This window comes from Pongo abelii, chromosome 7 (assembly GCF_028885655.2).
Source record: "Pongo abelii isolate AG06213 chromosome 7, NHGRI_mPonAbe1-v2.0_pri, whole genome shotgun sequence".
Taxonomy (NCBI): Eukaryota; Metazoa; Chordata; class Mammalia; order Primates; family Hominidae; genus Pongo; species Pongo abelii.
Window position 1 is genome coordinate 44,207,175 of NC_071992.2, and position 26,573 is coordinate 44,233,747.

At 43.5% G+C, this 26,573-nt stretch overlaps 1 protein-coding gene across 4 annotated transcripts; it reads left to right on the plus strand.

Annotated features, from left to right (window-relative positions):
• Nucleotides 1–7,965: 7,965 nt before the first annotated feature.
• Nucleotides 7,966–26,289, plus strand: AP3M2 (adaptor related protein complex 3 subunit mu 2). Of its 4 annotated transcripts, XM_024251315.3 has the most exons (9): nt 7,966–8,147; nt 9,630–9,974; nt 12,965–13,136; nt 17,346–17,483; nt 20,144–20,229; nt 20,522–20,655; nt 22,254–22,461; nt 22,756–22,900; nt 24,060–26,289. In XM_024251315.3, the coding sequence occupies exons 2-9, from the start codon at nt 9,702–9,704 to the stop codon at nt 24,158–24,160; spliced, it is 1,257 nt and encodes a 418-aa protein (XP_024107083.2). In that variant the 5' UTR covers nt 7,966–8,147; nt 9,630–9,701; the 3' UTR covers nt 24,161–26,289. The 4 variants fall into 4 exon arrangements, with proteins under 4 accessions (XP_024107083.2, XP_024107085.2, XP_063582485.1 ...); XM_024251317.3 differs by lacking the exon at nt 9,630–9,974 and having other exon boundaries at nt 8,031–8,147; XM_063726415.1 differs by lacking the exon at nt 17,346–17,483 and having other exon boundaries at nt 8,042–8,147.
• Nucleotides 26,290–26,573: the final 284 nt, after the last annotated feature.

Here is a 26,573-nt window from a genome sequence, read left to right on the forward strand (position 1 = left end):
GCATTAATTTGCTTAGGATAATGGCCTCCAGCTGCATCCATGTTGCTGCAAAGGACATGATTTCACTCTGTTTTATGGCTACATAGTATTCCACGGTGTATATGTACCACATTTTTTTTATCCAATCCACCATTGATGGGCACCTAGGTTGATTCCATGTCTTTGCTATTGTGAATAGCACAGTGATGAACATACGAGTGCATATGTCTTTTTGGTAGAACAATTTATTTCCTTTGGGTATATGGGATTGCTGGATTGCATGGTAGTGCTATTTTAAGTTCTTTGAGAGATCCCCAAGCTGCTTTTCACAGGGCAACAAACATTTACTGAAACCTCCTGGGTGCCAGATATTGTGCTAGGCAATGGCTACAAAGGTGAGCAAGACAGACACAGTGCCTGCCCTCAGGGGGCACATACTCTAGTGGGGAAGACTGACAAAGAAGAAAAGACCACAGAGAAATAAACACAGTAATTACAAGCTGCGATGGGTATTATAAAGAATAGAGACAGAATACTTAGGGTGGTAGAGGAAGAGGAAGATGGGGGGTAGATTTAGACAAGGTGCTTAATGGAAGACTCCCTGAGAAGGTACCATAAAGGAAGACTTAAAGGAAGAATAGGAGCTTCCAAGCAGAGGAAAGAGCATATTCTAGGCCCAGAGCTGAGAGTGGGGGTGAGTGGTGGAGGGGTGTGGCAAGAGATTCAACTGGAGAGATGGAGAGGATAGATAAGTGGTAAAGGTAGTCGGGTGTGGTGGCATGCCTGTAGTCCCATTTACTCAGGAGGCTGAAGTGGGAGTATTGCTTGAGTCCAGGAGTTCAAGTCTGCAATAAGTTATGATCACACCACTGCACTCCAGCCTGGGCAACACAGTGAGACCCTGACTCTAAGGGGCGGGGGAAAAGAAGTAGTAAAGGCATTTTTGATTGAATGCCATGGGAATGCATTGATGGGTTCCAAGCTGCACATAACTGTTTACAGTTTTAAAAGCACACTTTTGCTGCTATATAGAAAATGGATTGGAGGGGTGAGAGTAGAAATGGGAGACGAGTATAGCAGCGGTTATCATCTTTCAGGGAAGTGGTGATGGTGGCCTGGACTAAAGTGATGACATTGCATTGGAGAGATTCTGAATTCCTGATGTACATTAAAGATAGAATCCACAGGGTGTGCTTCTGATTACATGAGGGGATGAGGGTAATGGAGGACTTGAGGATGACTCATGGGTTTGAGTAGCTGGATGGATGGTGGTATTGTTTACTAAGCTGGGGAAAACAGTTGAGGTTGGAGATACATCGAGAGCTGTCATCATTAAAAGGGTATTACACTCATGAAGCCATCTAGGGAGAGTTCAGAGAAAGAACCGCAGAGCGCGTCTACTAACAAGCCACAGAATAATGCCATGCCCCTGAGGTGAGGGTGTGGCCTCATGATTGGATATTCTTGTGGTTAATCATCTGGGGAAGGGACCATTTGGTGCAATAATTATAGCCCTCAGGAGACAGGAACCAGGAGGCCAGCCTGAGGCCACCAGGAGAAGGAGGCTGCTGTCTCCTTGTCAGACAGGGTTTGGATTTCAGGAACTCCAGATGGCTTGCCGGGGCTCCTGGGTGAGAGGAGGTACACAGCATCCCTGGCCCCTGGAAGCAGGTGTGCATCCCATAGAGACATCTAAGATGCCCGGATTGGATCACATTTGTGAGCTGCATTTTTAGTTGCATGTTACTCTTCTGCTCACTTCCTTTCTGTTATCTTCAAGTCTTTTGTTTTGTTTTGTTTTTTGAGACTGAGTCTTGTTCTATCACCCAGGCTGGAGTGCAGTGGCACGATCTTGGCTCACTGCAAATTCTGCCTTCCAGGTTCAAGCCATTCTCATGCCTCAGCCTCCCGAGTAGTTGGGATTACAGGCGGCCACCATCATGCCCGGCTAATTTTTGTATTTTTGTAGAAACAGGTTGGCCAGGCTGGTCTCGAACTCCTGACCTCAAGTGATCCGCCCACCTCTGTGTCCCAAAATGTTGGGATTACAGGTGTGAGCCACTGCGCTCGGCCTATCTTCAAGTCTTTAGACAAGCTTTGGATAAATGTCCATCCTGGTCTCTGCTCTGCTATAGGAAATTAAACAAACAACAAAAAAATAGCACGTCTTAAATGCCACTGAAGAGTTAAAGGGATACTGACCCTCCCAAAACCAGTATGGTGGTGGGAGCTGCAGCCAGCAGTGAGAGGTCCCTAAGGGGAAGGCGGGTCTCTTTTTCTAGAGTAGGGCGTCAGGTTCAGTCTTTCCTCTCCACACGGACAGGCTCCTTTCATGGCCAGGCTTAAAGGAGCTGGTTTTCTTTTGTTTTGTTTTTTTGTTTGTTTGTTTTTGAGATGGAGTCTCCCTCTGTGGCCCAGGCTGGAGTGCAGTGGCGCGATCTTGGCTCACTGCAACCTCCGCCTCCTGGGTTCAAGTGACTCTCCTGCCTCAGCCTCCCCGAGTAGCTGGGACTATAGGCACACGCCACCAAGCTCAGCTAATTTTTTTTTGTATTTTTAGCAGAGACAAGGTTTCACCATGTTGGCCAGGCTGGTCTCTAACTCTTGACTTCAGGTGATCCACCCGCCTCGGCCTCCCAAAGTGCTGGGATTACAGGTGTGAGCCATGGCGCCCGGCCTGGTTTTGATAAGGGGAGCAGTCTGTTCTTTAAATCCCCCCTCCCTTGATTATATGTTCCTTGAAGTAACATAAGAGTACCGCATCTTTGTACCCGTGGTGTCCAGGAGGTTGTAAGCACTCCATCACTGTTAGTTTAATAGGTGATTGTTCACTAGACATTGTGAGACACACTATCGTGTCCCAAAGAGCTTAGAATCCAGATTTGGTCAGCAGATGCACACACTGATGCATGGCAGAAGTGTGCCCGCTCTGTAGGTTACATGAAAGAGCCGGGAAATGCTCTTTGATCACAGAGGAGGGAAACATTACTCCCAGTGTGGGGGCATGAAGCTTCAAACAGACTTTGTGGAGGAGGAAACATATGGTTGGGCCTTGCGGGCTGGAGCGAATTTCCAAAATAGGATAAGTAAAAGACAAACATGTGCCAGGTAAGAGGGCTCTGTGAGAAGGGAGGCATGAGGAGAAGGCATTCCATTGCTTCAGTGCATGACCGGTAGTGAGGTGTGTTGCAAGGAGAGCATGTGTGTGAACAGGGAGGAAGTGGCAAAGCCGCAGAAATGATGTTGCAGCTCTGAAAAAAATGTCTTTCTGGGTGGGCAAGGCCTCTCTTGTCTCAGACCAAAAATGAAATATAAATAAGTAAATAAATAAATAAATGGTTCCCAGTGAATCCTGGTAGCTAGGATTTTCTTTTTATGGTAGAAAAATTTCTCAGCAGTGAGAGCTGTTAAACACCAGAATGGTTTATCAGTGGCAGCTTTAGGAAATCTTTCCCTAGAGATTTTTATGCACAAAATAGACTGACTTATCATTTGTCAATGATTTCCTGTGGCCTCTCTTAAAGTCATGGGAAAATATTACATGAGCTCTCAGATTCTGTTACTTATTCAATTCAACAAACACTTGAGTGGCAACTTGGTTCATGTCCCGAGGCATTGCTATATATACTGGATTCATGCGCCCTCCCCGCAAGGGGCCTCTCTTCCAGTGATCCGCATCTCAACACATGATGCTTCCATCCACATCACTGCCCGAATCAGAAACCTACTCTGCCTCACCACTGACATTCCATTAATCCCCAATCCCTATCTTCTCTGGAAGGTGTCCACTTCTCTCTAATCCCTGCCTCATGGCTCCAGGCACTAGCTCTCTCCTAGGGATTGCTGCACTTGTCTAAATGACCTCCTAGCCTCCAGGCTCAGCCTGTTACAGTCCATCCTGCACACATAGTCTTCTGAAATGGAAATCTGAAAGCGTGCCACTCTCCTGCTTCACATTTCTTCAATGGGTTCCTGGGCTTAGAGGTAGGAGGTGTGGAATTTGAGCCATTCTGCTCAGATCTTCCAACGTCCTTGAATCACAGCTTTGCTGTTCGACCTTGGGCAGGTTATTTAAGCAGTCTTTGCAGCTTCCTCATCTACGAAGAGGGGATCACAACAGTAATTCATTTTAGAGTAGTTGGGGGGATTAAATGATTCCAGATCCTCCTCTCTTATGTGAAGTCTTAAATTTGGAGTGTCCCTGGAATCTGGTTCTCTTATCTCTCCACACTCCTTCCCTCAGTCATCTCGACAGGTCCTACTACTTTAAATATCCATATACTGAAAACACCCAAATTTATATCTCAAGCTCAGCCCACTCTCCTGAACACTGGACTTATATGTCCAGTTGCCTTCTCAACATCTCCACTTGGATAGCTAATGGAGCTCACAGATATATTGATATACTTTGGATGTTTGTCCCCTCCAAATCTCATGTTGAAATGTGATCCCCAGTTTTGGAGGTGGGTCTAGCAGGTGTCATGGGGTTGGATCCCTCGTGAATGGCTTGGTGCCCTCCCCATGGTAATGAGTGAGTTCTCACTCTGTTGGTTTATGAGAGAGCTGGTTGTTTAAAGAAGCCTGGCACCTCCTCTCTCTCACTCCTGCTTTCACCATGCAACTGCCCGCTCTCCTTTCACCTTCTGCCATGAGTAAAAGCTTCCTGAGGCCTCACCAGAAGCTGAGCAGATGCTGGTGCCATGCTTGCATAGCCTACAGAACCATGAGCCAAATAAACCTCTTTTTTTTAATATCATAAATTACTGAGTCTCAGGTATTCCTTTATAGCAAGCTTGTCCAGCCCAAGGCCCACAGGCTACATGCAGCCCAGGATAGCTCTGAATGCAGCCCAACACAAACTCATAAACTCTCTTGAAACATTATCAGATTTCTTTGTGATTGCTTTTTTTTTTTGAGGTGGAGTCTCGCCTTATTGCCCAGGCTGGAGTGCAGTGGCACAATCTCGGCTCACTGCAACTTCCACCTCCCAGGTTCAAGCAATTCTTTTGCCTCAGCCTTCCGAGTAGCTGGGATTACAGGCGTCCGCCACCACACCTGGCTAATTTTTGTATTTTTAGTAGAGACAGGGTTTCACCATGTTGGCCAGGCTGGTCTCGAACTCCTGACCTCAGGTGATCCACCTGTCTCAGCCTCCCAAAGTGCTGGAATTACAGGCATGAGCCACCGTGCTTGGCCTACCCATAGTCTTTCTAGTCTCAGTTGATGAAACTATCCTTCTCCATGCTGAAGCTCAGTGGCCCTCCCTTCTCTCTTGTTCTCATTCCCCACATCCCATCCATCTGGAAATCCAGCTGGCTCCTCCTGGAGACTACATGCACAGTCCACCTCCTCCTCACCACCTCCATGGCTACAGCCTGGTCTGAGCTCTATCACCTCTCGCCTGGGTCACTGCAGCGGCCTCCTCACTAGTCTTCTTGCACAGTCTTCTCAATCCAGATGACTGATAAATCAGATCCCATCACCCCTTTGTCCAAACCCTCCATGGGCTCTCTCTTTCACAACCATAATCTTTAAAAGAGCTTTCCAGCCCCTTTGTGATCAGGCCGCTCACCCTGTAACCTTGTCTCCTCCTTTACCCTGCGCTCATTTCACTCCAGCCACTCTGTCACCCTTCCTGCTCCAGCAACTCCCCAGGAGCATTCTGGCCTTACAGGCTTTGCAGTGCCTGTTCCCTTTGCTGGAATGCTCTCCCCTGAGATCTCCCTATAGTTAACTCTTCTGCCTTCTTCAAGTCTTTGCACTAATGTCTCTTCTCAATGAGGCTTATTCTCACTACTCTTTTAAAAACTGTAATTTACCCTCCAATCCCATAACACTCCTGGTAGGTTTTTTTTTTTTATTGCACATGCCATCTTATAACCTACTATATACTTTACTTATGTATATTGATTATTATCTGTCTTTCCCCACTAGAATATAAGCTTCACTAGGACAGGGAATTTTTTTTTTTTTTTTTTTTGAGACAGTCTCACTCTGTCGCCCAGGTTGAAGTGCAGTGGTGCGATCTTAGCTCACTGCAACCTCTACCTCCTGGGTTCAAGCGATTCTCTTGTCTCAGCCTCCTGAGTAGCTGGGACCACAGGCACGTGCCATCACGCCTGGCTAATTTTTTTAATTTTAGTAGAGACAGGGGTTCATCATGTTGGCCAGGCTGGTCTTGAACTCCTGACGTCAAGTGATCCACCCACCTCAGCCTCCCAAAGCGTTGGGATTACAGGCGTGAGCCATCGTGCCCAGCTCCAAGGGATTTTTGTCTTTTGTTTACTGGTGTTATGTATCCAAGCACTGGAACAGTGCCTGGCACATGGTAGGGCTCACTAAATATTTATGGAATGGTACTTACAAATTATAAAACACAGTGTATGGCACACAGTGTTTTATAAATATTAACATTTCCAAGGTTCACAACCACTTGGCTCTTACTTAACCTTTCCAGCCTGATCTCCCTGCGCTCTTCCTATCATTCCAGCTCAGCTGTACTTAACTTGCTCATCTGCAGAGCCTTCCTTATGTACTTTTTTCTCTGTCCATCTATCCCTGCATTTGAGGGATCCATTCTCATTTTCAGGTTTCAAGGTAGAGGGTCTTCCCTGACTCTAGGTCAGCCATCTCTACAGCACTCCTCCCACTCCCTATGCGTCCCTTATTCATCACACTGCATTGCAATCCCTTGCTTCTCATTATTTGTCTTTCCTGCTGGGCCCTGTAACCACAGGGACAATGCCTGTGACAGCAGACATTGCAACATCTCCAGCATCCGAACAGGTCGATACGTGGGGGTTTTCGGCAAATGTTAATTCAGTGAATGAATGAGAAATTCTCACGGCAGCGACTGCATTTCTGCACCTTCGACACACATTATCACGTGTTATTGTATCTTGTGCTGTTCCTTAGGGCGTAACAATTGCTAGCATTTTCTAACTCAATCCTCACAACTCTAGGAGGGAGGTACTATTCACGTCCTTATTTGAGAAGTGAGGAAGTTTGAGAAGTGAGAAGTTAGAGGAGTTAAAGTTCCTTCTGACGGTCACCCAGGTTGTAAGTGTTGGAGTCAGTTCAAGCCAAGTCCTCTGGCACCAGCGTCCCTAAGCCCACCCATTCTGCCATTGTTTCTGGCTTTTCTCCTTAGTTCAAAGTCAGCCAACTACCTGCCCTTAGCAAGCGTGGAGAGAACCCCCCGCACCACCTCAGCAAAGGGCTGTGTGTGGAGGAGCTGCCACCTACGCTCCATTTCACCAAAGTGAAAACTAATGCCAGGGAGGGAGAACCCCTCATCGGCGAGGTGGCCACTGTCACCAGCGCCCACTGCTGGGTCCAAGGCTGGCGACGCCTCACCGCATCTGCGCCTGACTTCCTGCGTCACTGGGGCGACCCCTGGTCCTGACTTCCACTTCACGCCTTCGTGGATCATGACGACTGGGACCACTCAAAAGCGTATCCAAGTCCTGAGGTCTCCAAAGCGGTGGAGAGACCCGCCCAGCCCCTCACTCCCCGGCTGGGAACTGAGATTCTGGAGGGTGGGCGCCCTGCCGCGGCCCAGTGGGGCTGGGGGCCTCCAGAGTCGGGGTCCAGGGCTCGGCGTCCGAGGCTCCACCGCCAGCCGCGCCGACCTGACCCAGGGCCCGGTACAATAGAGAAGGTGGCTCTTCCCAAAGGCACCGATGGAATGGAGGGTAGCCGCCGCCCTCAGGATTTATCACCCGCAACTCGTGCCCGGAAGCCACCCCGCCCCGGCACACACATACTCCAGCGCCCCCTCCAGGCGCACTCCGCAAACACGCGAGCGCGGCGGCCGCCCCAGCCCTTTGTGACTGGATGAGTGGGGCCGAACGGCCCGCTGTCTTCGACCTCCAATCAGGGCTCGGGGCCTCGGAGCTGCACCAATCGGAGATGACGGTGGCCTCAACAGGGCCAATCGGGGGACTCGAGCCCGACAACAGGGAAGCCGCCAACAGCGATCAATCAGAGGGGAGGAGCGGCTCCCAGACGCCCAATCAGCGGCCTTCAGGCGCAGATCGTGGGCGGAGCGCTAGCGAGGCCAGAGGGCCGGCCAATCAGCGGGCGAGTGGCTGCCACAGCGCGCGCGGTGGGCGGGGCGGGGCCTGTCCGCGCCTAGCAGCAGTGGGCGCTGCGAGCAGCGAGGCCGGGTGAGGAGTAGGGACGACCCCGAGCTTGGGGCGGGGGCAGAAGCGGGGGCGCGCGAGGGTCGGAGCGGCGTCTCAGGATGCAGCCGGGCGGCCTCTCAGGGCTGCGGGATGCGGCGGGGAGAGGTGAGGGGCCGGGTTTAGGGCTCGGGGAGGGGGTCCGCCCGGGCGCCGCGGCTGCGGGCGGAGGGGACACTGTTGCCATGGCAGCGCACGTGCGCTCGCTGGCGCGGCCCAGCGCCCCTGCGCTCTTCACCCCGGAACGCGCGTGCCCCTTCAGCCAGGCCTCTGCCCGCCTGCGCCCCGCGGCCTCTGTCGCCGCCGGCTCTGGGCCGGGGCCAGCGCAGGGACCGCCCGCCTAGGCCGCCGCCTCTCTCTCGCACCCCCGGCTGCCCGGCTGTCCCTCCCTCCTGCTGTCTCGTCCGGGCAGCGCTGGGCACCGCAGGCCTCTGCGTTTTGACCACCCGCGCCGGTTCGCGGAATGGCCACATCCTGGCGACTGGCACCGGAGAGATGCAACCGTCTGAGGGCCTTGGGATATCTGTCCCCCAGGGGAATTTTTTTTTTTTTTGGAGTTGGGGGGGGGGTCTCGCTCTATTGCCCAGACTGGTCTCGAACTCGTGAGCTCCAGCGGTCTGCCCGCGGAGGCCTTCCTAAGTGCCTTTTAAATGTCTTTTTAAATGTCTTACTGCTTTAACAAGTGCCTAAGGAGTGCTCAGAGAATAGCTCTGATTGGATGAATAAAGACCCCCAAGGGCAGCTTTCCATTCCTCCCACCAATTCTGGCGGGCAGAAATAGAAAGCAAACCATATATATAATTGTACATGTTCTGGTAACCACTTTAAAATAATAAAACAGGTTAAATTAATTTAATATATTTGATTTAACCCAGGATATCCAAAATGTTATTACAAATTATAATCAATATTAAATTATTGGTAAGATATTTGAAATTTTTTTTCTCATACAAAGCCTTCCAAATTTGTAGTGTGTCTTACACTTACAGCACATCTCAGTTCGCACCAGCCACCTTTCAAGTGCTCGCTGGTCCCATAGTGGCTATCGTATTAAGCTGCACATTTCTTGTGTATGTGTGAGCTGTTGCCAAAACATGACATCAAATTCAGTGTTCTTCGAAGCCCTCTTCAAAGAACACTGTGTTGCAGTCAGGCAACGCAAAACATGAGGCACGGCTGTTTTCTTCAAGGAGTTTGCAGTTCGGTTGAGAAAACAGACACCCACAGATAAGTAGTATTTTAAATGGATGCAATTTGGGCGATAGTAAAGATAACTGGGAGTATATGATTGACAGTCAGATGACTGATCATTATCCTTTCGAATTCAAGGGAGGGCTATCTTCAGGCTCATGCAGGAGGGGAAGATTGGGCCTGGTCTTGAAAGATGAATAAATCTTGGACTGTTGGGAAAAGATGGGGAGGGCGTTTTGGTTGAATGGAACTGAATATCGCTGCTTTTGTTTTTAGAGTTGAAAATTTACAGAGTCCTGAGGCTTTCAGACTGAAAAAGGCTTTCTTCTGTCACTGACAATCGCCACCATGATCCATAGTCTTTTCTTGATCAACTCCTCTGGAGACATTTTCCTGGAGAAACATTGGAAAAGTGTGGTCAGCCGTTCTGTTTGTGATTACTTTTTTGAGGCGCAAGAGAGAGCTACTGAGGCAGAAAATGTGCCTCCAGTTATCCCTACCCCTCACCACTATCTCTTAAGTGTTTACCGCCACAAGATCTTTTTTGTGGCCGTGATCCAGACGGAGGTCCCCCCTCTGTTTGTCATTGAGTTTCTTCACCGAGTGGTGGACACATTTCAGGTTCGTGAATGTGGGAAAGTTCGTATATGTAAACCGTGAAGTGCCTTTATAGTCCTGTTCCCATTGTATAAAGCCTGCATTAAGAAACTTAAAAAAAAAATCAAAACTCTGGTATTACTCACTTCCTCTCCCATCTGATAAGATTCTGGTTTCTATTTATTGAATTGGCTGCATACAAAATGACAAATGGAATACTTTTGCGCAAGGATCCTCTTGCGTGGGAAAGCCATCCTATTTGCGATGACTATATATAGCCTTTCTAGTTCTGATTCTACTTTTTGCTCACAAATTAGAGTTTAGATTGTTTTTGCCTGGTGGTCTTGATCCTAACCATTGTTATCTGCATTGCTTTGAGTTGCATCAGAAAGTGATTGTATAAAGTTTTAGAGAAGAAAAAGTAGAAAAAGCTAAGGATTGCTTAATTTAACTCTCCCAGTCAGGGGTAACTCACGAACCTGTACTAGTTCTCAGGTTTGGGGTGGTTCTTTATAGTGAGAGAGTGCTACTGATGAGCTCTGCTTGCAAAGATGAGATTGGGAAATCTCATGTGCCTATAAGAATTTAAGTGAGCCATTTTATGAGGCAGTTTTCATGTTAAGCTTTTTCTTCAGGAATAGATTTTAAGAACTTAGGGGGTGATGTCTAAGGGAGGTCAGTGATAACAGGACACGACACCACTTGCAGCACAGGAGTTCAAACTGTACCAGCCCTGGATTCACACAGAGGAACCTTCTCCCAAAAGAACCAATCAACTTTTAACTATTGTGGTTATTTGCATAACTCAAATGAGAAGCAAAGCCCCTTTGGTTTAACTTCTGTGTCATATGAGGTCTGGAATGAGTCATATGAACACTGGAATTGTGGAATTGGAGAAGAGAATGAGGACCCACACACTATGATAAAAGTTAAAAAGCAAGTCAAAGAGTTCCTTCTCTTGTACTCATATCTGCACCACGTCTAGAACAACTTCCCTTCCCAAGAGAATTAAAATATGTTTTATGTTTTTCCCTGCAATACTCTGATAGTACTACTATTCTGGAATTTCAATTCTCATGCAACATACCAGCCCCTTTGCACAGTGAAAACGTTAAGTATGATAAGCCCCAGTATGTGGAAGAACTAGAGGAACCCAGGAGTTGTGATCCTAAACAACTTTAACTGGGCCTTGTTATGATTTCCACGTGTGATACTTTACCCATTCTGAGATTAACAGTCCCACTGGTGAAACTGACAGCCGCTATATGGCCATACTAATGTAACTTATTACAAGACAGGAAGTGAGAAGAGTTGTTTGATCTAGTTGAAACCATGGAGGAATTTGGGAAAGCAGAGTAAAGTTGCTAATTTGGAAGTCTGAGACTTCAGAGCTTGTTATTCTTGAAGCAGTTGTTAAAAGTCAGTGGATATCCTGATTCTCAGGTCTCCGATGTGCATCCTCTCCGGCAGCATGATTTTTCCAGGACCAGAATGTGACAGGAGCGGCCCCGCAATAGAATTGCAGGCTCACAGGCCGGCTGCAGCACTTGGCCGTATTGCGAGGCTCCTTTCCAGCTGCTTAGTTCACATGACGCCTGGTTTATAAAACCTAGTGAAGTGTTTTATTTTTTAAAAATAAATCACTTTTGGGAAGGAAATGTGTGACTTTTTCTTCTTTTAAATTCTCATTCAAAATGAGAATTTTCCTCTTAAAAAGAGGAAATCTTTTTGTTTTAGGAATACGTTCCTGACTCTTAGGTGACCCGGGTGTTGGAATCTTGTGGATAATTGACGTTATCTAATGTAATTTAGACTTTGGTAGAGTCTGTTCAGTTTTGGATGTCAAAGAAATGGAAAGATGGTGAAACAACCTGGAAACCATATCTTATCATGAACAGCGGAAGTATCTTGGAAGTGTGGCCCTGAGAAGAAAAAAACTGAAGTGAAACTCATAGTTTTCAAATAATTGCAGGGCTGTTATGTACACTTGCTCTGTAAAACAGAGCTAGGAGGCAAATTTCAGTTTAGCAAAAGAAAGAACTTTGGAATGATCAGAGCTGTTCATGAATAGAATGGACGTTCTCAAAAGCAGTAAATTTTCCTTCATTCTATGAGTTCAAGAGGGTTGCGTGACCCTCTCAGAGGTCCTGGAAAAGAAATACTGACATTGCTGGAAGGGAACATTGAATAGCCACAAACATTTCTTGCTAAATAATGATCACGCATTCCATTTTGTAGTGCTTTATAGTTTACAAAGTACATTCATGAGCGTTAGTGCTTAATTAGTCATGCCTAGTTCTTACAGCCCTGTACCTCCAGTGGTGTTATCCTGATTATACCATTAAAGAATCAAGATCAAAATTAATTAACATGAATTAATCTACAAATGACAAAATTATAATCCAGGTCTTCTGGTTTGAAATCCAGTGCTTTCCCACAATCCAGATAATTTAGCACCTAACGATAGTCTTTTAAATACAAGGACAAAGAGTTCTTGGAATGTTAGCATCTTAAAGATAGTCCAAAGGAATTTTCAGATGTGCTAGCTTGTCCCCCTCATTTCATTTTTTTCCCCCTCTCAACTCTTATTCACTGCATGAATGTTAAGAAATAGCACAGCAGTAGAGGTAAAGATTTTCATGTACTGTTCTTTGTTATATCAAGTATTATTTTGTATAATTCTTTCAAATTCTTGTTGATAAGCACATATAATCAAGATTCAATTTTGTATTCTGTGTATTTTATCAAGTTGAGGAAATTAACCCAAAAGATTTAAGTTCCTCTTGTTTGTAGAAGCAGCTAGTAATGACGGTAGTACCATAAGCCAGTCTAGTGCTTTCTACCAAACAGACTGCCTAAGAGAACTATGGTTATGCTGCATTCCCTCATTGTAGAAGAGTAGCTGAGAAACACATGGACAGGACAGATCCTTATTCTCTGTAGGCACATTCTTTTATTTATTTATTTATTTTACAGTATCTGAGTGATCAATGCATATATTCTGTCTCCATCAGGATTATTTTGGAGTCTGTTCAGAGCCAGTGATCAAAGACAATGTAGTTGTGGTTTATGAGGTATTGGAAGAGATGCTTGACAATGGTTTTCCATTGGCTACAGAGTCGAACATTCTTAAAGAACTCATAAAGCCTCCCACTATCCTTCGAACGGTTGTCAACACCATCACAGGTATGGCGGAGGGGGAAACTGATAGAGAGTGGCCATCCTGCAGCCTGAGTGGCTTAGTCCAGTGTCGCACATTGTTTTGAGTGTTTGTCTTTGGGGATCTCAGGTGTCCCGGTGCTTTAATTTTGCTCTTTGTAGTTTTTTTTTTTTTTTGAGACAGAGTCTCCCTCTGTCACCCAGGCTGGAGTGCAGTGGCGTGATCTTGGCTCACTGCAACCTCCGCCTCCTGGGTTGAAGTGATTCTCCTGCCTCAGCCTCCTGAGTAGCTGGGATTACAGGCATGCACCACCACACCCAGCTAATTTATGTATTTTTAGTAGAGATGGTGTTTCACTATGTTGGCCAGGCTGGTCTTGAACTCCTGGCCTCAGGGGATCCACCTGCCTCGGCCTCCCAAAGTGCTGGGATTACAGGCGTGAGCCACCGCACCTGGCCGCTCTTGTAGACTGAGTACAACCTGAAATAATATTTTTGCTTTGTGGAAAATACCCTGATTTTAATGACAAAATGAAGTGTTCTTTAAAAATATTTTTTTTCTGATTACAGAAGAAACACATGATTATTGTAGAAACTTCAGAAATACAGAAAAGCACAAAGAATGCAAAAATTACTCTTAATCCCACCACACTTTTAACGTGATATTTTATGAACATTATCCCATGATGATGTCTTCTACATGGTTCTTTTTTTTTTTTTTTTTTTTTTTTTTTTTTTTTTTTGAGATGGCGTCTTGCTCTGTTGCCCAGGCTGGAGTGCAGTGGTGCGATCTCAACTCACTGCAACCTCCGCCTCCCGGGCTCAAGTGATTCTCCTGCCTCAGCCTCCCGAGTAGCTGGGATTACAGGCACACGCCACCATGCCCAGCTAATTTTTGTATTTTTTAGTAGAGATGGAGTTTCATCATGTTGACTATGCTGGTCTCTAATGCCTGACTTCAAGTGATCCACCCACCTCGGCCTCCCAAAGTTCTGGGATTACAGGTGGGAGCCACTACGCCTGGCCTTCATTTTTAATAATTTATAGTTTTCTTCCATGTGGAGTGGACCCAAAGTTATGTACTGAATCCGTATTTATGATGTTACTGATTTTTTGTTCTTTTAAATAACAAGGATTACCATTCTTATACTTGAACCTTGGTGCACATCTGGGATGATTTCTTTAAAGTAGTAGAGGTAGCAATGCTGTGTCAAGGGGTGTATATATTTTAAGTACTGTAATGTGTTGCCCTCCAGAAAAGTTAGGCCAATTTATACTTTCAGTAACAATTTCAAAGCACTGTAGTGAACCCTATTATTGTCATTAATAATTTTTTAGAAACATTGGCAATTTGATAGTTTCTTGATATCTTGTATTTACACAGTCGTTTTTTGTTATTAAGGAGACTAAAATCTTTTCAAGTATTTATTGACTGTTTTTCCTCTATTGTGAATTACCTTTTCATGTCCTTTGTTCATTTTTTTGTTGTTGAAATGTATTTCTTTTTTCATGTGGATTTAAAATCTCTTTTATGGGAGATCTTTATGTCTTTTGATTACTGCATTGCAGATATTTTCCTACAGTCTGTCACTTGTGATTTAGCTTTGTTCTGATGGTGTTTAGCCACATTTTAAATGTTTTGATTTAATCAAATTAATCATTCTGTTTCATTAAGGTTTTACATTTTGGGTCTTGTTTAATGCATAAGCAAGCATTTTCATGGAATTTTATAAACTGATTGAAAAATACATTTTAAAAGTATAAATATTGCAAGAATAGCCAGGACAGTTTTGGAAAAGAATTACAAAGGGGTTGTTGGGAGTATTTGCCCTGTCAAATATCACGACAAGTTAAGTTTGTATAGTACACAAGACAAATATTCATACAGTAGACATCCTATAAGACCCAAGAGAGTTTTGAAAATGATATTTTTAAAAAGAGGAAAGATAAAATGTGTCCTACCAGATATCAGATATATTACAGGTTTAACATCCCAAATCCAAAATCCAGAATGCTCTACAATCCAAAACTTTTTGGACACTAACATGACACTCAAAGGAAATGCTCATTGGAGGATTTCAGATTTTTGAATTTGGGATGCTCAACTGGTATAATCCAAATATTCCAAAATTTAAAAAAATCCAAAATTTGAAAAACTTCTGGTCCCGAACATTTCAGGTAAAGATTACTCAATCTGTATGAAGTTTGGGTAGTTTTTAAAATTTGATATTTGTCTGTAACAGACAGGTAGGTCATTGGGATAAAATAGTCCAGAAACAGACCCTTGCTTTTATAGGAATTTGGTGTAGATAGATGTGGTCATTTATCAAATCAGTGGACCAGGGGCTGATTGTTAACTATATTGTATTAGGACAGTCAGTTTCAATATGGAAAAAATTAAGTCCCTCCACTTCACACTATACACAAAATAAAGTCTAGCTAGGTTAAGGAGTTAAACACAAACTTTATAATTATTAGACAAAAACAGGAGAATGTCTTTTTGATCTCAGAGAAGGGAAGATCTTTTTTAGAAGTCTAGTTTGTGATTTTATTTTTGGATTTAATTATTTAATCCATTTGAAAATTATCTTGGTGTGCAATAATGTTTATTTCTTCAAAAGAGTTTTCCTAGCACCATTGTGTAATTTATCCTTTTCCCCTGTTTTAGAATGACATTTATCTTGTCCTGTCATTATGGATTCTTGGTCTGTTTTTAGGCTTTCCTGCCTTTTCCCTAGACTGCTTTGATTATTGTATCTTGATGATACATTTTAATACATAGTTCCTCTTTTTAAGGAAACAAATTTGGTGGTTTCTTCAATATGCTGAGTTCATTTTAAGCCTTAAAAGCTTTGTTAGTGCCTGAATCATTTACGAATATTATGAAGTGAGTTAAGCCTGTATCTCACTTTAATCTAGAAAAGGGTATCCAAGAACCACTTTTGAAAAGTTGAAATGGGCCTGACATATTGGCTCACGCCTGTATCCAGTACTTTAGGAGGCTGAGGCGGGAGGATCACTCAAGCACAGGAGTTCGAAACCAGCCTGGGCAACTTGATGAAACCTTGTCTTTACAAAAAATACAAAAATTAGCCAAGCATGGTGGTGCATGCCTGTGGTCGCAGCTACTCTGGAGGCTAAGGTGGGAGGCTCACTTGAGCCCAGGAGGTCGAGGCTGTAGTGAGTTATGATTGTGCTCGTGAATAGCCACTGAACTCCAGCATGGGCAACATAGGAAGACACTATCTCTTAAAAAAATCTTTTAGCTGGGCACAGTGGCTCACACCTGTCATCCCAGCACTTTGGGAGGCCGAGTCGGGTGGATCATTAGGTCAGGAGTTCAAGACCAGCCTGGCCAACATAGTGAAACCCTGTCTCTACTAAAAATACAAAAATTAGCTGGGTGTGGTGGCGCGCACCTTGTAGTCCTAGCTACTCGGGAGGCTGAGGCAGGAGAATTGTTTGAACCCGGAAGGCAGAGGTTACAGTAAGCCAAGACTGCACCACTACACTCCAGCCTGGGCGATAGAGCGACGAGACTCTTATCTAAAAAAAAAAATTTTTTAAAGACAGAAAATAAAAGGATCCAGGTAATGGAAGAGGGAAATAGAATTTAAATTAATGTATTTTATTATGTCAGTATAAAACCTTTTAAATTAAAAAAAAATTTATGCCTGTAAAGGAGAAAACAAGTGAAGGAATTGATCTACAATTCTTAAAGACAGGGAGAGATCAACTTTGTATTCTTTTCCTAAGTTTCAGTGTTGGAACTTAGGAATGAGACAGATCGTATTGATATGTACATTTTAATACCTACCATAAATGTACCTAAGAACCTACCTCAGGCTCAAATACTGTTTTTACCCATGAAATTTTTATATCGATATGTAGATTACGAACTCTACTGAAAGCCAATACATTATTTAAGCTGCAAGCTATTGTGGAATCTGAGATACTAAGTTCAGGTTACTTTCAAAACCAAAATATGATATCTGTTTCTCAGGTAACTTTTTCTTAAACCTTTGTTCTGTTTGAAGAGGCAGACCAGATGGCAACAAGGGGTTTTAAAAATAGACTAGGTTACCCCATATAGAAGTTGGGAAAAACCTCATCTTCTGTTTGAAAAATTCTTCAATTGAGTGCATGAATAGTGGGAGCATAGAAACTTCTAGGGAGGTGTTCTGTGGTTTCTAGAGTCAAAATGGTGTTAAAATACAGTAATATTAATTGCCTCAGGAAGCACGAATGTGGGTGACCAGCTTCCCACTGGGCAGCTGTCAGTGGTGCCTTGGCGACGGACTGGGGTGAAATACACCAACAATGAGGCCTATTTTGATGTGATTGAAGAGATTGATGCCATTATTGATAAATCAGGTAGGTGCTTTTAATATGTTCTCAGAAATATGAAAATAGAAAGGGGCCTCTTTCATATAATGCTTGTAGTTTCAGAATTAAGCCCCATTCAAGGTCATCCACTTTAATTTAGTGCCTACTTTGTGCCAGGCACTGTGCTGGGTACTGGGAATGGACGTTAATATTATGATGCAGACCAGGGTTTATTTCATACTTTTACTTGCTTTATTGGTCTTATCCTCTTGAATAAAAAAGAGAAGTAACAGGCCAGATGCAGTGACTCACCTGTAATCCCAGCACTTTGGGAAGCCGAGGCGGGAGGATTGCTTGAGCCCAGGAGTTTAAGACCAGCCTGAGCAACATAGTGAGACCCTGAGCAACATAGTGAGACCCCATTTCCACAAAAAGTGAAAAAAATTACCTGAGCGTAGTGGTGCATGCCTGTATTCCTAACTTCATGAGGGGCTGAGGTAGGAGGATTGCTTGAGCCTGGGAAGTTGAGGTTGCAGTAAGCCCTGATCATGACACTGCACTCCAGCCTGGGCAACAGCAAAACCCTGTCTCACAAAAAAAAAAAAAAAAAAAAAAAAAGAAGTAACAAATTAATTTCTTATTGACTAAATTTTCTTCTCGAAAGTATTTGGCTCCCAGTTCTGATGGCAGAACTAAAGTTGTAATCTCAAAATTCAGGGAGCCGCCTTTTTTATGTGTTCTGAATTAGGTAAATATGACTAAAGTCCTGGAGCTTCAGAATTTGTAGAAGCCAGTCATGATGGTATGAGCCTATAGTCCCAACTATTGGGAGGCTGAGGTGAGAGGATCACTTAATCCCAGTAGTTGGAGACTGCAGTGAGCTATGATTATGCCTGTGAATAATAGCTGCACTCTAGCCTGGGCAACATAGTGAGACCCTGTCTTTAATCAAAAAGAAAAAAAATTGTAAAAAGTCCTTTTCACATTAGTGAACTTATTAAATTCAACAGATGTTTATTGAAAACTTGCATCATAGCACAGTGCTAGATAGTGGGCACTCGATGATGAATAAGACATAGTCTGTGGCTGCAGAAAGCTTAGTTAAGTCTAGTGAGGGAGAGAGGAAGGTAAAAAGGTGGAGCATATGAGAGGTACCCACCCCTGAGCAAAGTGCAACAGAGAGATGGGGGTGTTTATGCTTCATCGGTGGATTGAAATGAAGTTATTAAGATGTGTGGATTTGGGAGCAAAGTATGCACAAACATCACAATATTGAGCAAAAAATCAGATGCATAAGATTATAGACAGTGGGATTACATGTATATGAAGTTTGAAAACAGATGCAATTTAGTTTAAGGTAATAGAAGTCAGAATTTTGGGGATGTGGATTACCTGGGATGGGTACCAGGGAGCACTTGGATGCTGAAAATGTTCCGTATCTTGCTGTAGCTAGTATTTGCATAAATGTATATATATTTAAAAATTCATTGAGCTGTACACTTTAAGATTTTTACATTTTACTGTTTACCTCAACGAAAAAGTAAAATATATATGGCCAGATCATGAAGAACCTTGCCTGCCAGTTTAAGGAGGGCAGATATGAGTGATTGAAGAGTTTTAAGTTGGGAATGACTTGATGAGACTTGTAGTTTAGAGCGATGAGTCTGGCTGCTGTACGAAGAATGGCCTGAAGTGGGGTGGGCCTGAAGGCAGGGAGCAGCTAGGAGGCTGAAATCCAGGCCCAAAACATAGACGTCCATAGTGCAATGAGGCCAGAGAGGAATGCACAGACCGGAGAGAGGTGAGTCCTCGAAAAGAAAGGAGCTGATCATTGGCTGGATGTGGGCGGAGGAAGTGGACGTCGTCAGGGATGCATCTGTGTTTCTGTCTTAGGCAGCAGGATAGATGGTGCCATCACACAGATGTGGAAATGGGAGCACCGGGTTCAGGGCATGAGAGAATGGACTCATTTCTGACATGTGCCTCAGTGTCATCCAAGTGGAGATGTCCATTAGGCAGGAGTGGGGCTGAACTTGAAAAAAGAATGGGTAATAATAGGCCGTAAATGAACATTGAAGCCTTGGGAAGTAGGTAAAATAACCCAGGAGAGTGTGTAAAATGAAAGAAAATAGAAGTTCAGAACTGAAAAAGCATTTAAGGGATGTGCAAAGAAAAAGAACCTGCCGAGGACACTGAGGAAGAGGAGCTGGGAAAATAGGAGGACACCAGGAGAGGTTAGGAGGGAGGGACGTTTGAGAAGGCAGAAGTGATTGACAATGACACATGCCACATAGAGGACCTGTAGAATAGAGACCGGGAGTGACCACTCACTTTAGCAGCAGAGCTCATTGGCGACCTTAGGGAGAACAGTTTCTGATAGGAAATTTTCTGAACCATTGGCTAAAATAATGATGCTCTGTTTAATTCTGATATTAGACTGAAAACTCCTTTAGGCTAATAACTACCTCATTAATCTTTTTATCACCGTTACCTCACCATAGTGTCTCATACTTGATGTGCAGTTGATAAATGTTCAGAATGATGGATAGATGGATTGTATAAATGAATTGGATGGCTAGGCAGAAGGAAAGAAGGAGAGAGAGGAAGGGGAGGGAGAGAGGAAGAGAAGGAGGGAAGAGATAAGTTTGTTGAGAAGGACAGAGAAGTATTCAGTAATCTGTGTTCTTTTTGTCTTATTTCTGTCTCAGGCTCCACAATTACTGCTGAGATCCAGGGGGTGATTGATGCCTGTGTCAAACTGACTGGCATGCCAGACCTTACACTTTCCTTCATGGTAAAATCCTGGGCCAGAGATTAAGTTCTTGGGATGAGAAATTAAATGCTGCTGGAAAGAGAATAGTGGGAATGGAATAGAACAAGAAGAAATAATTAGCACAGCCACGAAGCTTGTCTCAGGCTTGAATTTTCTAGAAGTTACTGCATGATTTCTGTGTGTGTGTGTGTGTGTGTGTGTGTGTGTGTGTGTGTGTGGTGTTTTAATTAAAAACAGCATTTAAATTGCTTTCCTGAAAGCACTGCGGGTGTTTAATGCCCACTTCTTGCTTCTCCTCTCCTGGTGACTGTAGAACCCTAGGTTGTTGGATGATGTCAGCTTCCATCCTTGTGTTCGTTTCAAGCGCTGGGAATCTGAGCGCATCCTCTCCTTCATCCCTCCTGATGGAAACTTCCGCCTGCTGTCTTACCATGTCAGTGCACAGAAGTAAGCAGCTCTTATAATTAAGAATGGAATCTGTGTATGTACATATATGTGGAAACCGTATCTCTAGTGATTAAGAACTCAGGCTCTAGAGTTACCTGGGTTCACATTCCAGCTTCTGTGGTTACTAATTGGGTAACCTCAGGTGAGTTGCTTAACCTCTATGTATCTCTTTTCTCATCTGTAAATTGAAAATAATAAAAGTACCTTGTTCTGAAGATTGAATAAGAGAATCTGAATAGTGCTTAACACAAAGAAGTGCTCATTAAGTTTGCTGTTATTTTTGTTGTTATGTGTCTAAACAAGAACATTATTTTCTCAAATCAGAATCTGGGCATACTGTGTTCAATGTCCCTGATCTGAAAGAAGCATTAAGTTATGCTATGAAAAAGCATAAAACACAGTGACTTTTGGTCTTGAACATTCTCTTTAATTTGGAATCTAAAGGCTTTTGGAAGCGGTTTTGTATAGTATAAGGTATGCAGACAGAAGAGAGTCAGGAGGCCTCAGAGCCACCAGTCCCTTCCCGTGTGATGTGGAATGAATCATTTGGGAAAATATCTGAGTGCTTGAGGTCAAAGCCTCTGGAATCAGACTCCCTGGACTTAAACCACATCTTCAGTACTTAGAACCTTGGGCAAGTTACTTAATCTCAGTTAAGTATAAGGACATCAGTATTCATCTATAAAATCAGTACCTACTGCAGAGTTACAGTAGCAGTATCTACTTCATACTTACTGGGAGGATTAAACACGGTAGGAGTTAAATGGATAGAAACCATTTAGCATAGTGACTGGCAAACAGGAAGTACTCAATAAATGTTAGGAACTGTTATTACTTCAGGGTTATTCCGTGACTTCTCTGAATCCTTTTCTTCTGTCAAATCATGACAGCCTACCCTACCTTATGGGGTTTTTGTAAGGACCAGATGAGGTCAGATGAGAGCATTCTAAAAAAATTAGAGAGACAAGAGGATCACTTGAGCTCAAGAGTTCAAGACGAGCATGGGCAACATGGCCAAACCTTGTCTCTACCAAAAAAAAAATAAAAATAAAAATAAAAATTAGTGGGGTGTGATGTTGTGTGCCTGTGGTCCCAACTACTCCGGAGGCAGAGGTGGGAGGATCACTTGAGCCTGGTAGGTCGAGGCCGCAGTGAGCTATGATCGTGCCACTGCACTCCAACCAGGCTGACCGAGCCAGACCCATCTCAAAAAAAAGAAAAAAAGAAATTATAAAAGGTCCATGAGCTATGAATATTATTCTCCCCAGTGCAAATGATGATTGGTCACATGTTACAAGTTAAAAACAGAGACATAATGACAATACATTTTTGTACATTATGCCTTTGTCATAGTAGTATACTTTTTGATTTTGTTTATATTATTTAGTCATTAGAAAAGTTAATTACTAGACAGTAGCTTTTCAAAAAGAAAAAATTAGATTACTGGGGTTTTTTTCTGTTTATTTTTTCAGATAAAAAGTAAGGACATAGTTAAGGGAGAAGAAGCTACCCACAGGGCAGAAAAAGCATCATGTGAAAGGAAGAACTACCATTTTCCCAGTGCACGAATGAAATGACTCTTTGTCTCTCATTTCCAGTCTGGTTGCAATCCCAGTGTATGTCAAACATAACATCAGTTTCCGGGACAGTAGTTCCCTTGGACGCTTTGAAATAACAGTGGGACCCAAGCAGACGATGGGGAAGACCATCGAGGGAGTGACTGTCACCAGCCAGATGCCCAAGGGGGTCCTGAACATGAGCCTTACTCCATCACAGGGGACACACACATTCGACCCAGTCACAAAGGTAGGGATGAGCAGGACATCTTGAATTGCTGATGTTAAGCAGAAACCAGTCTGCAGGCTCTCTGCGTAGACTCTAGACCTTGTTTGGAAGGTGAGATGAATCAAAGGGACCTTGTTTTATCCTACCAGGTAACTTAACAGTAACACACAGAATTCTCAATGGAAAGATACCCAGAGGCAGCTTATAATGTTGTGGACAGGTGCCCTGAGTTTAGATCTCAGCCACCTCAAATGCAGGATTCTACTGTAACTATTTTTTGGAAAGACCACTTCTCCATTTTTATTTTCTTTGAAGATGCTGTCTTGGGATGTAGGAAAAATAAATCCACAAAAGCTACCAAGTTTGAAGGGGACCATGAGTCTTCAGGCTGGAGCTTCCAAACCAGATGAAAACCCCACAATTAACCTGCAGTTTAAGATCCAGCAGCTGGCCATTTCTGGTAAGTGACCCAGAGCTCAAGAGGCTCCAAAGGGAACAAAAACGGCTTTCTGCCACATGGCGCAGGCACCAGGAAGCCTTTCTGGGCTTCCTGTTTACAAGGTTTAGTTTCATTACCTGATAAACAATCTTTAGTAACATCTTTTCTGGCATGTTTCTGGGGAAAATTTACAATCCTTCCTTTGAAGTTGGCATAAGTGACCTGAATAAAAGTGCCTAAGACACACTGAGAAAGAAACAGTATTGGTAGAAGGAAGTATTCACCAGCCATTTTTGGATCATGTTAGGGTTGTTCATTTCAGGTTCCCAAGGTTTTCAGTATGAGAATCCATGTGCATTCTCAGCTATAACTGAAAAGTAATTCCCACTCCTTTCTTCTGATTTCAGAAGACTTTCATGTTTGCTCTTATTTCTATTTTGGAACCACTGGGCCTTTCCAGGTCAGTTCACTATAGTCTGTGCTGACCTTAGCACGATAGTCATCAGTTACCACTTTGGGGGCATTTACCATGTTCCGGGCACTGTTTTAAGCTCTTTTCATGTGTTTTCTTTTTTAATCCTTAGAAACTCTGTGATGTGGAAAGGAGATGACTTTAGCTTTATATGAAGTTTCTGTTTTTCTGTACAAACGGGCCTTATACAATCTAAGTGATTGGAATTCATTTGAAGTATAAGCTCTTCCATCTTAAAACAATAAACTATAAAGCTCTATACAGTATAAAATATTCTTGGCTTAGTCCAATGAGAATACTTAGGAAGCATTCGTTTATTAATTTATTACTTTCATTGTTAATTCCTTTAGTTATAATTTACTTCATTATTCATTTGTTTTGTTATTCATTTATTCAGTCCAATAATTTGAGAAAAATCATGCAGTGGTCTAATTTTTTCCTTATCCTCATTTCAGTCTGCACATTACTTTGTACCCTTTCCACTTCAGGGACAGGTCTTCTCATAGGTAGCTTGTCTGTTGGAGCCTTTTTTTGCTGTCAGTATCTGTCCCAAGACTGGAGAATCCATCTGCTCTGCATAGGTGGTTCCCTGTCATGGCAGTGTCGGTCCCACTGACCTCAGTGTATTGAAGTGAACAGAAACAGTTAGGCGACCTGCTCCTTTTGAATAATACTCGTGTCTATTTTCCCTCTCTCCCTCCTTTCTAGGACTCAAGGTGAATCGTCTGGATATGTATGGAGAAAAGTACAAACCCTTTAAGGGCATAAAATACATGACCAAAGCTGGAAAGTTCCAAGTTCGAACCTGAAGGGAGCATTTGCTGAGGGAATAGTCTTGCACACTTTTTCATTTCTTACTTATCTAAAAGTAAAAAAAAATACCAGCCTGTCTCCTAGGTCAGTCCCCTCCTGGACCCACCCGCTCCCTTTTTTCCTTAGCCTTCAGTGCCATGGAACTAATCAAGGGAGGAAAAGGTCACCAGGGAGAACTGGACAGAACTGAAACACAGCAACACGAGTTCTCAAGGACAAGGTGTGTGATGGGGGTAGGAAGCTTGGTGCTTATGTAACCATTTTAAATGTGGTTTCTATAGGAAAGACCAACATTTGTTTAGCTTGCTTGGCTTTAATTATATAAAGCCAATGAAAGACTTCTTTGTTGATTTTTTAAGATAGAAAGATGAGAAAGAAAGAAAGATGGGAAGAAAATGAATGTTAGTCAAGGAAAGGCCAGTTAAGGATCTGATCTATGAAGGAGAAGAAAGAGGAAAAAGAAGTAAAGGAGTTAGGAGGAGACACTTAAATGAAAGATTGGCAAGAAAAGCGGTCGGACTCTACCTTAAGGAGGGATGGGAAGGAAGGAGTTGAGTTGGTTTCTTTCTGATTCCTCTACTCATGTAGAAAACACTTGTACTTCTGGAAATGGACTGGAGACTTCTTAAATTTGAGTCCACTATTGACATGGAAACCCCAGTGGAATCAGATTTTCCCTCGAAGACCATGATGGTATCGGAGTAGTTTTCAGACACTGCCTGTTGCTGTCCATCAGCACTTGGTCTCTTATCTTCAGTGAGAAGGTGACCCGCCTTCTTCCCATGGTGGCTGCCTAAAATGCTTCTTTTCTAACCCAAAACAGTTCTACTCACTTCCTTTTACAGAATTCACCAGCCATTTTCCTGTTACCTGATCCTTCTACAGGATTTTTAAAAATTAAGAGAGTTTCAGAGAAGCCGATCCCATAATCCCCAGTGCAGCCAGGGTTTGTGTGTCATCATACTGGAGTAGAGAGGGCTGACTCTTCCCATGAAGGTGGGCACAGCTGTGAGTGAGTGAGCTCATATCTCCATTTGTCAGTGCTGGACGGGTACCAGATCGTAACCTTCCCGTTGGTCGGAAACTTTTCCATCTGTTGCCCTAGAAAAAGAGAAAGCTTACCATCGAGGGTGTGGTTGATCCTTGAAGCTGCTTGGTAAAGTTATCATTTCCTCACAGTCTTTTCTTTTGTACTCTATCATGTATTCATTAATATCTACCAGTCCCTTTTCATTCTAAGACAAAACATTTCCCCTAAATCTCTGAATAAAATCAGTGCTGTAGGAAGATGGACTGTGTTGATCATGGGTGTAAGCAACCCAGTTTAAGAAACATGGCAACTAAAGGGATACCTCAGGCTTTCTTTCCCAGTGGGTCATTTTTGTCCTAGTTCAGTGTGTCTATTACTATTTAAATATTTATACAAAAGGGTTTTTGTTTAATTATAGCTTAAGGAATGATACTGTGCTCTGCTTCGTGCATGGAGAAAAAGGAAGACCCGTACTCTCCACACCCTAGAGCTTTTCTCTGAATATTGTGCAAAGTTTTTGCTAGTTTTATCTTCCGACTTTGGGACTAGTTTTTGCTGCAGAGTTGTGTTGCTTTGTGATTTTCCTTTGGGATAAAGTGTACTGTACACAACCAGATGTGTTCCACACTCCATCACTCCGCAGTTTGTCCTGGAGTGACATACACATCCACCACGGAAAGGGAAGCATCTCTGCCTGTGGATTCCCAAGTACTTGGAAGCACCTCTCCTGAGGAACCTACAGGATTCTAAGGTTTCCTAGGTCACTGAACAACTAATCTTGGTCCCTGAATATTTCTAGGTTTGTAAGTGCAGCAGTTTTATTTCCTCTAGAACTCATCCTGTTTCAAGGGAAGTACCTAAGAAGATACAGAGTGTTTCTAGAGTAAGGGACCTGCAGGTGTAAACACAGATGAAATAACTGTCCTGTCATGTGTGCAGCAGGCAGTGGAGTGCAGCGGGCATCGCCACCACCATCCCTGCAGTGTCAGCATAAGCAGTGCAGGGTGTCTCCATCGAGCTGTTTGGTTCCATGTGTGTTTAACGTGCAGAAGTAGCTTCTCTGTTTAAGTTTAATAAAGTTGAGTTTCACCAGTCTTCTATGTCCTAAGTGGTTTGTTACCAGAACTAGCAATAGTGCTATGCCACTGAAACCTCAGTAGAAGCAGTGAGTAAGGAACTCATCGACTCAGGAGGATCTTACTGCTTCTGTCCTGTCCAGCCAGCCGACCTAAAGCATGTGTTTCGATCGATTCTTTGGTCACATCTGGAAGATAGCAGATGCTGATATTAACGTCATTTTTAGGGTTGTGAGCATAAGGTCCAGATCCACCTAGTTATTTTTCACCAGGGTTTTAAAAGACGAAATTTTTTGAAGCTGC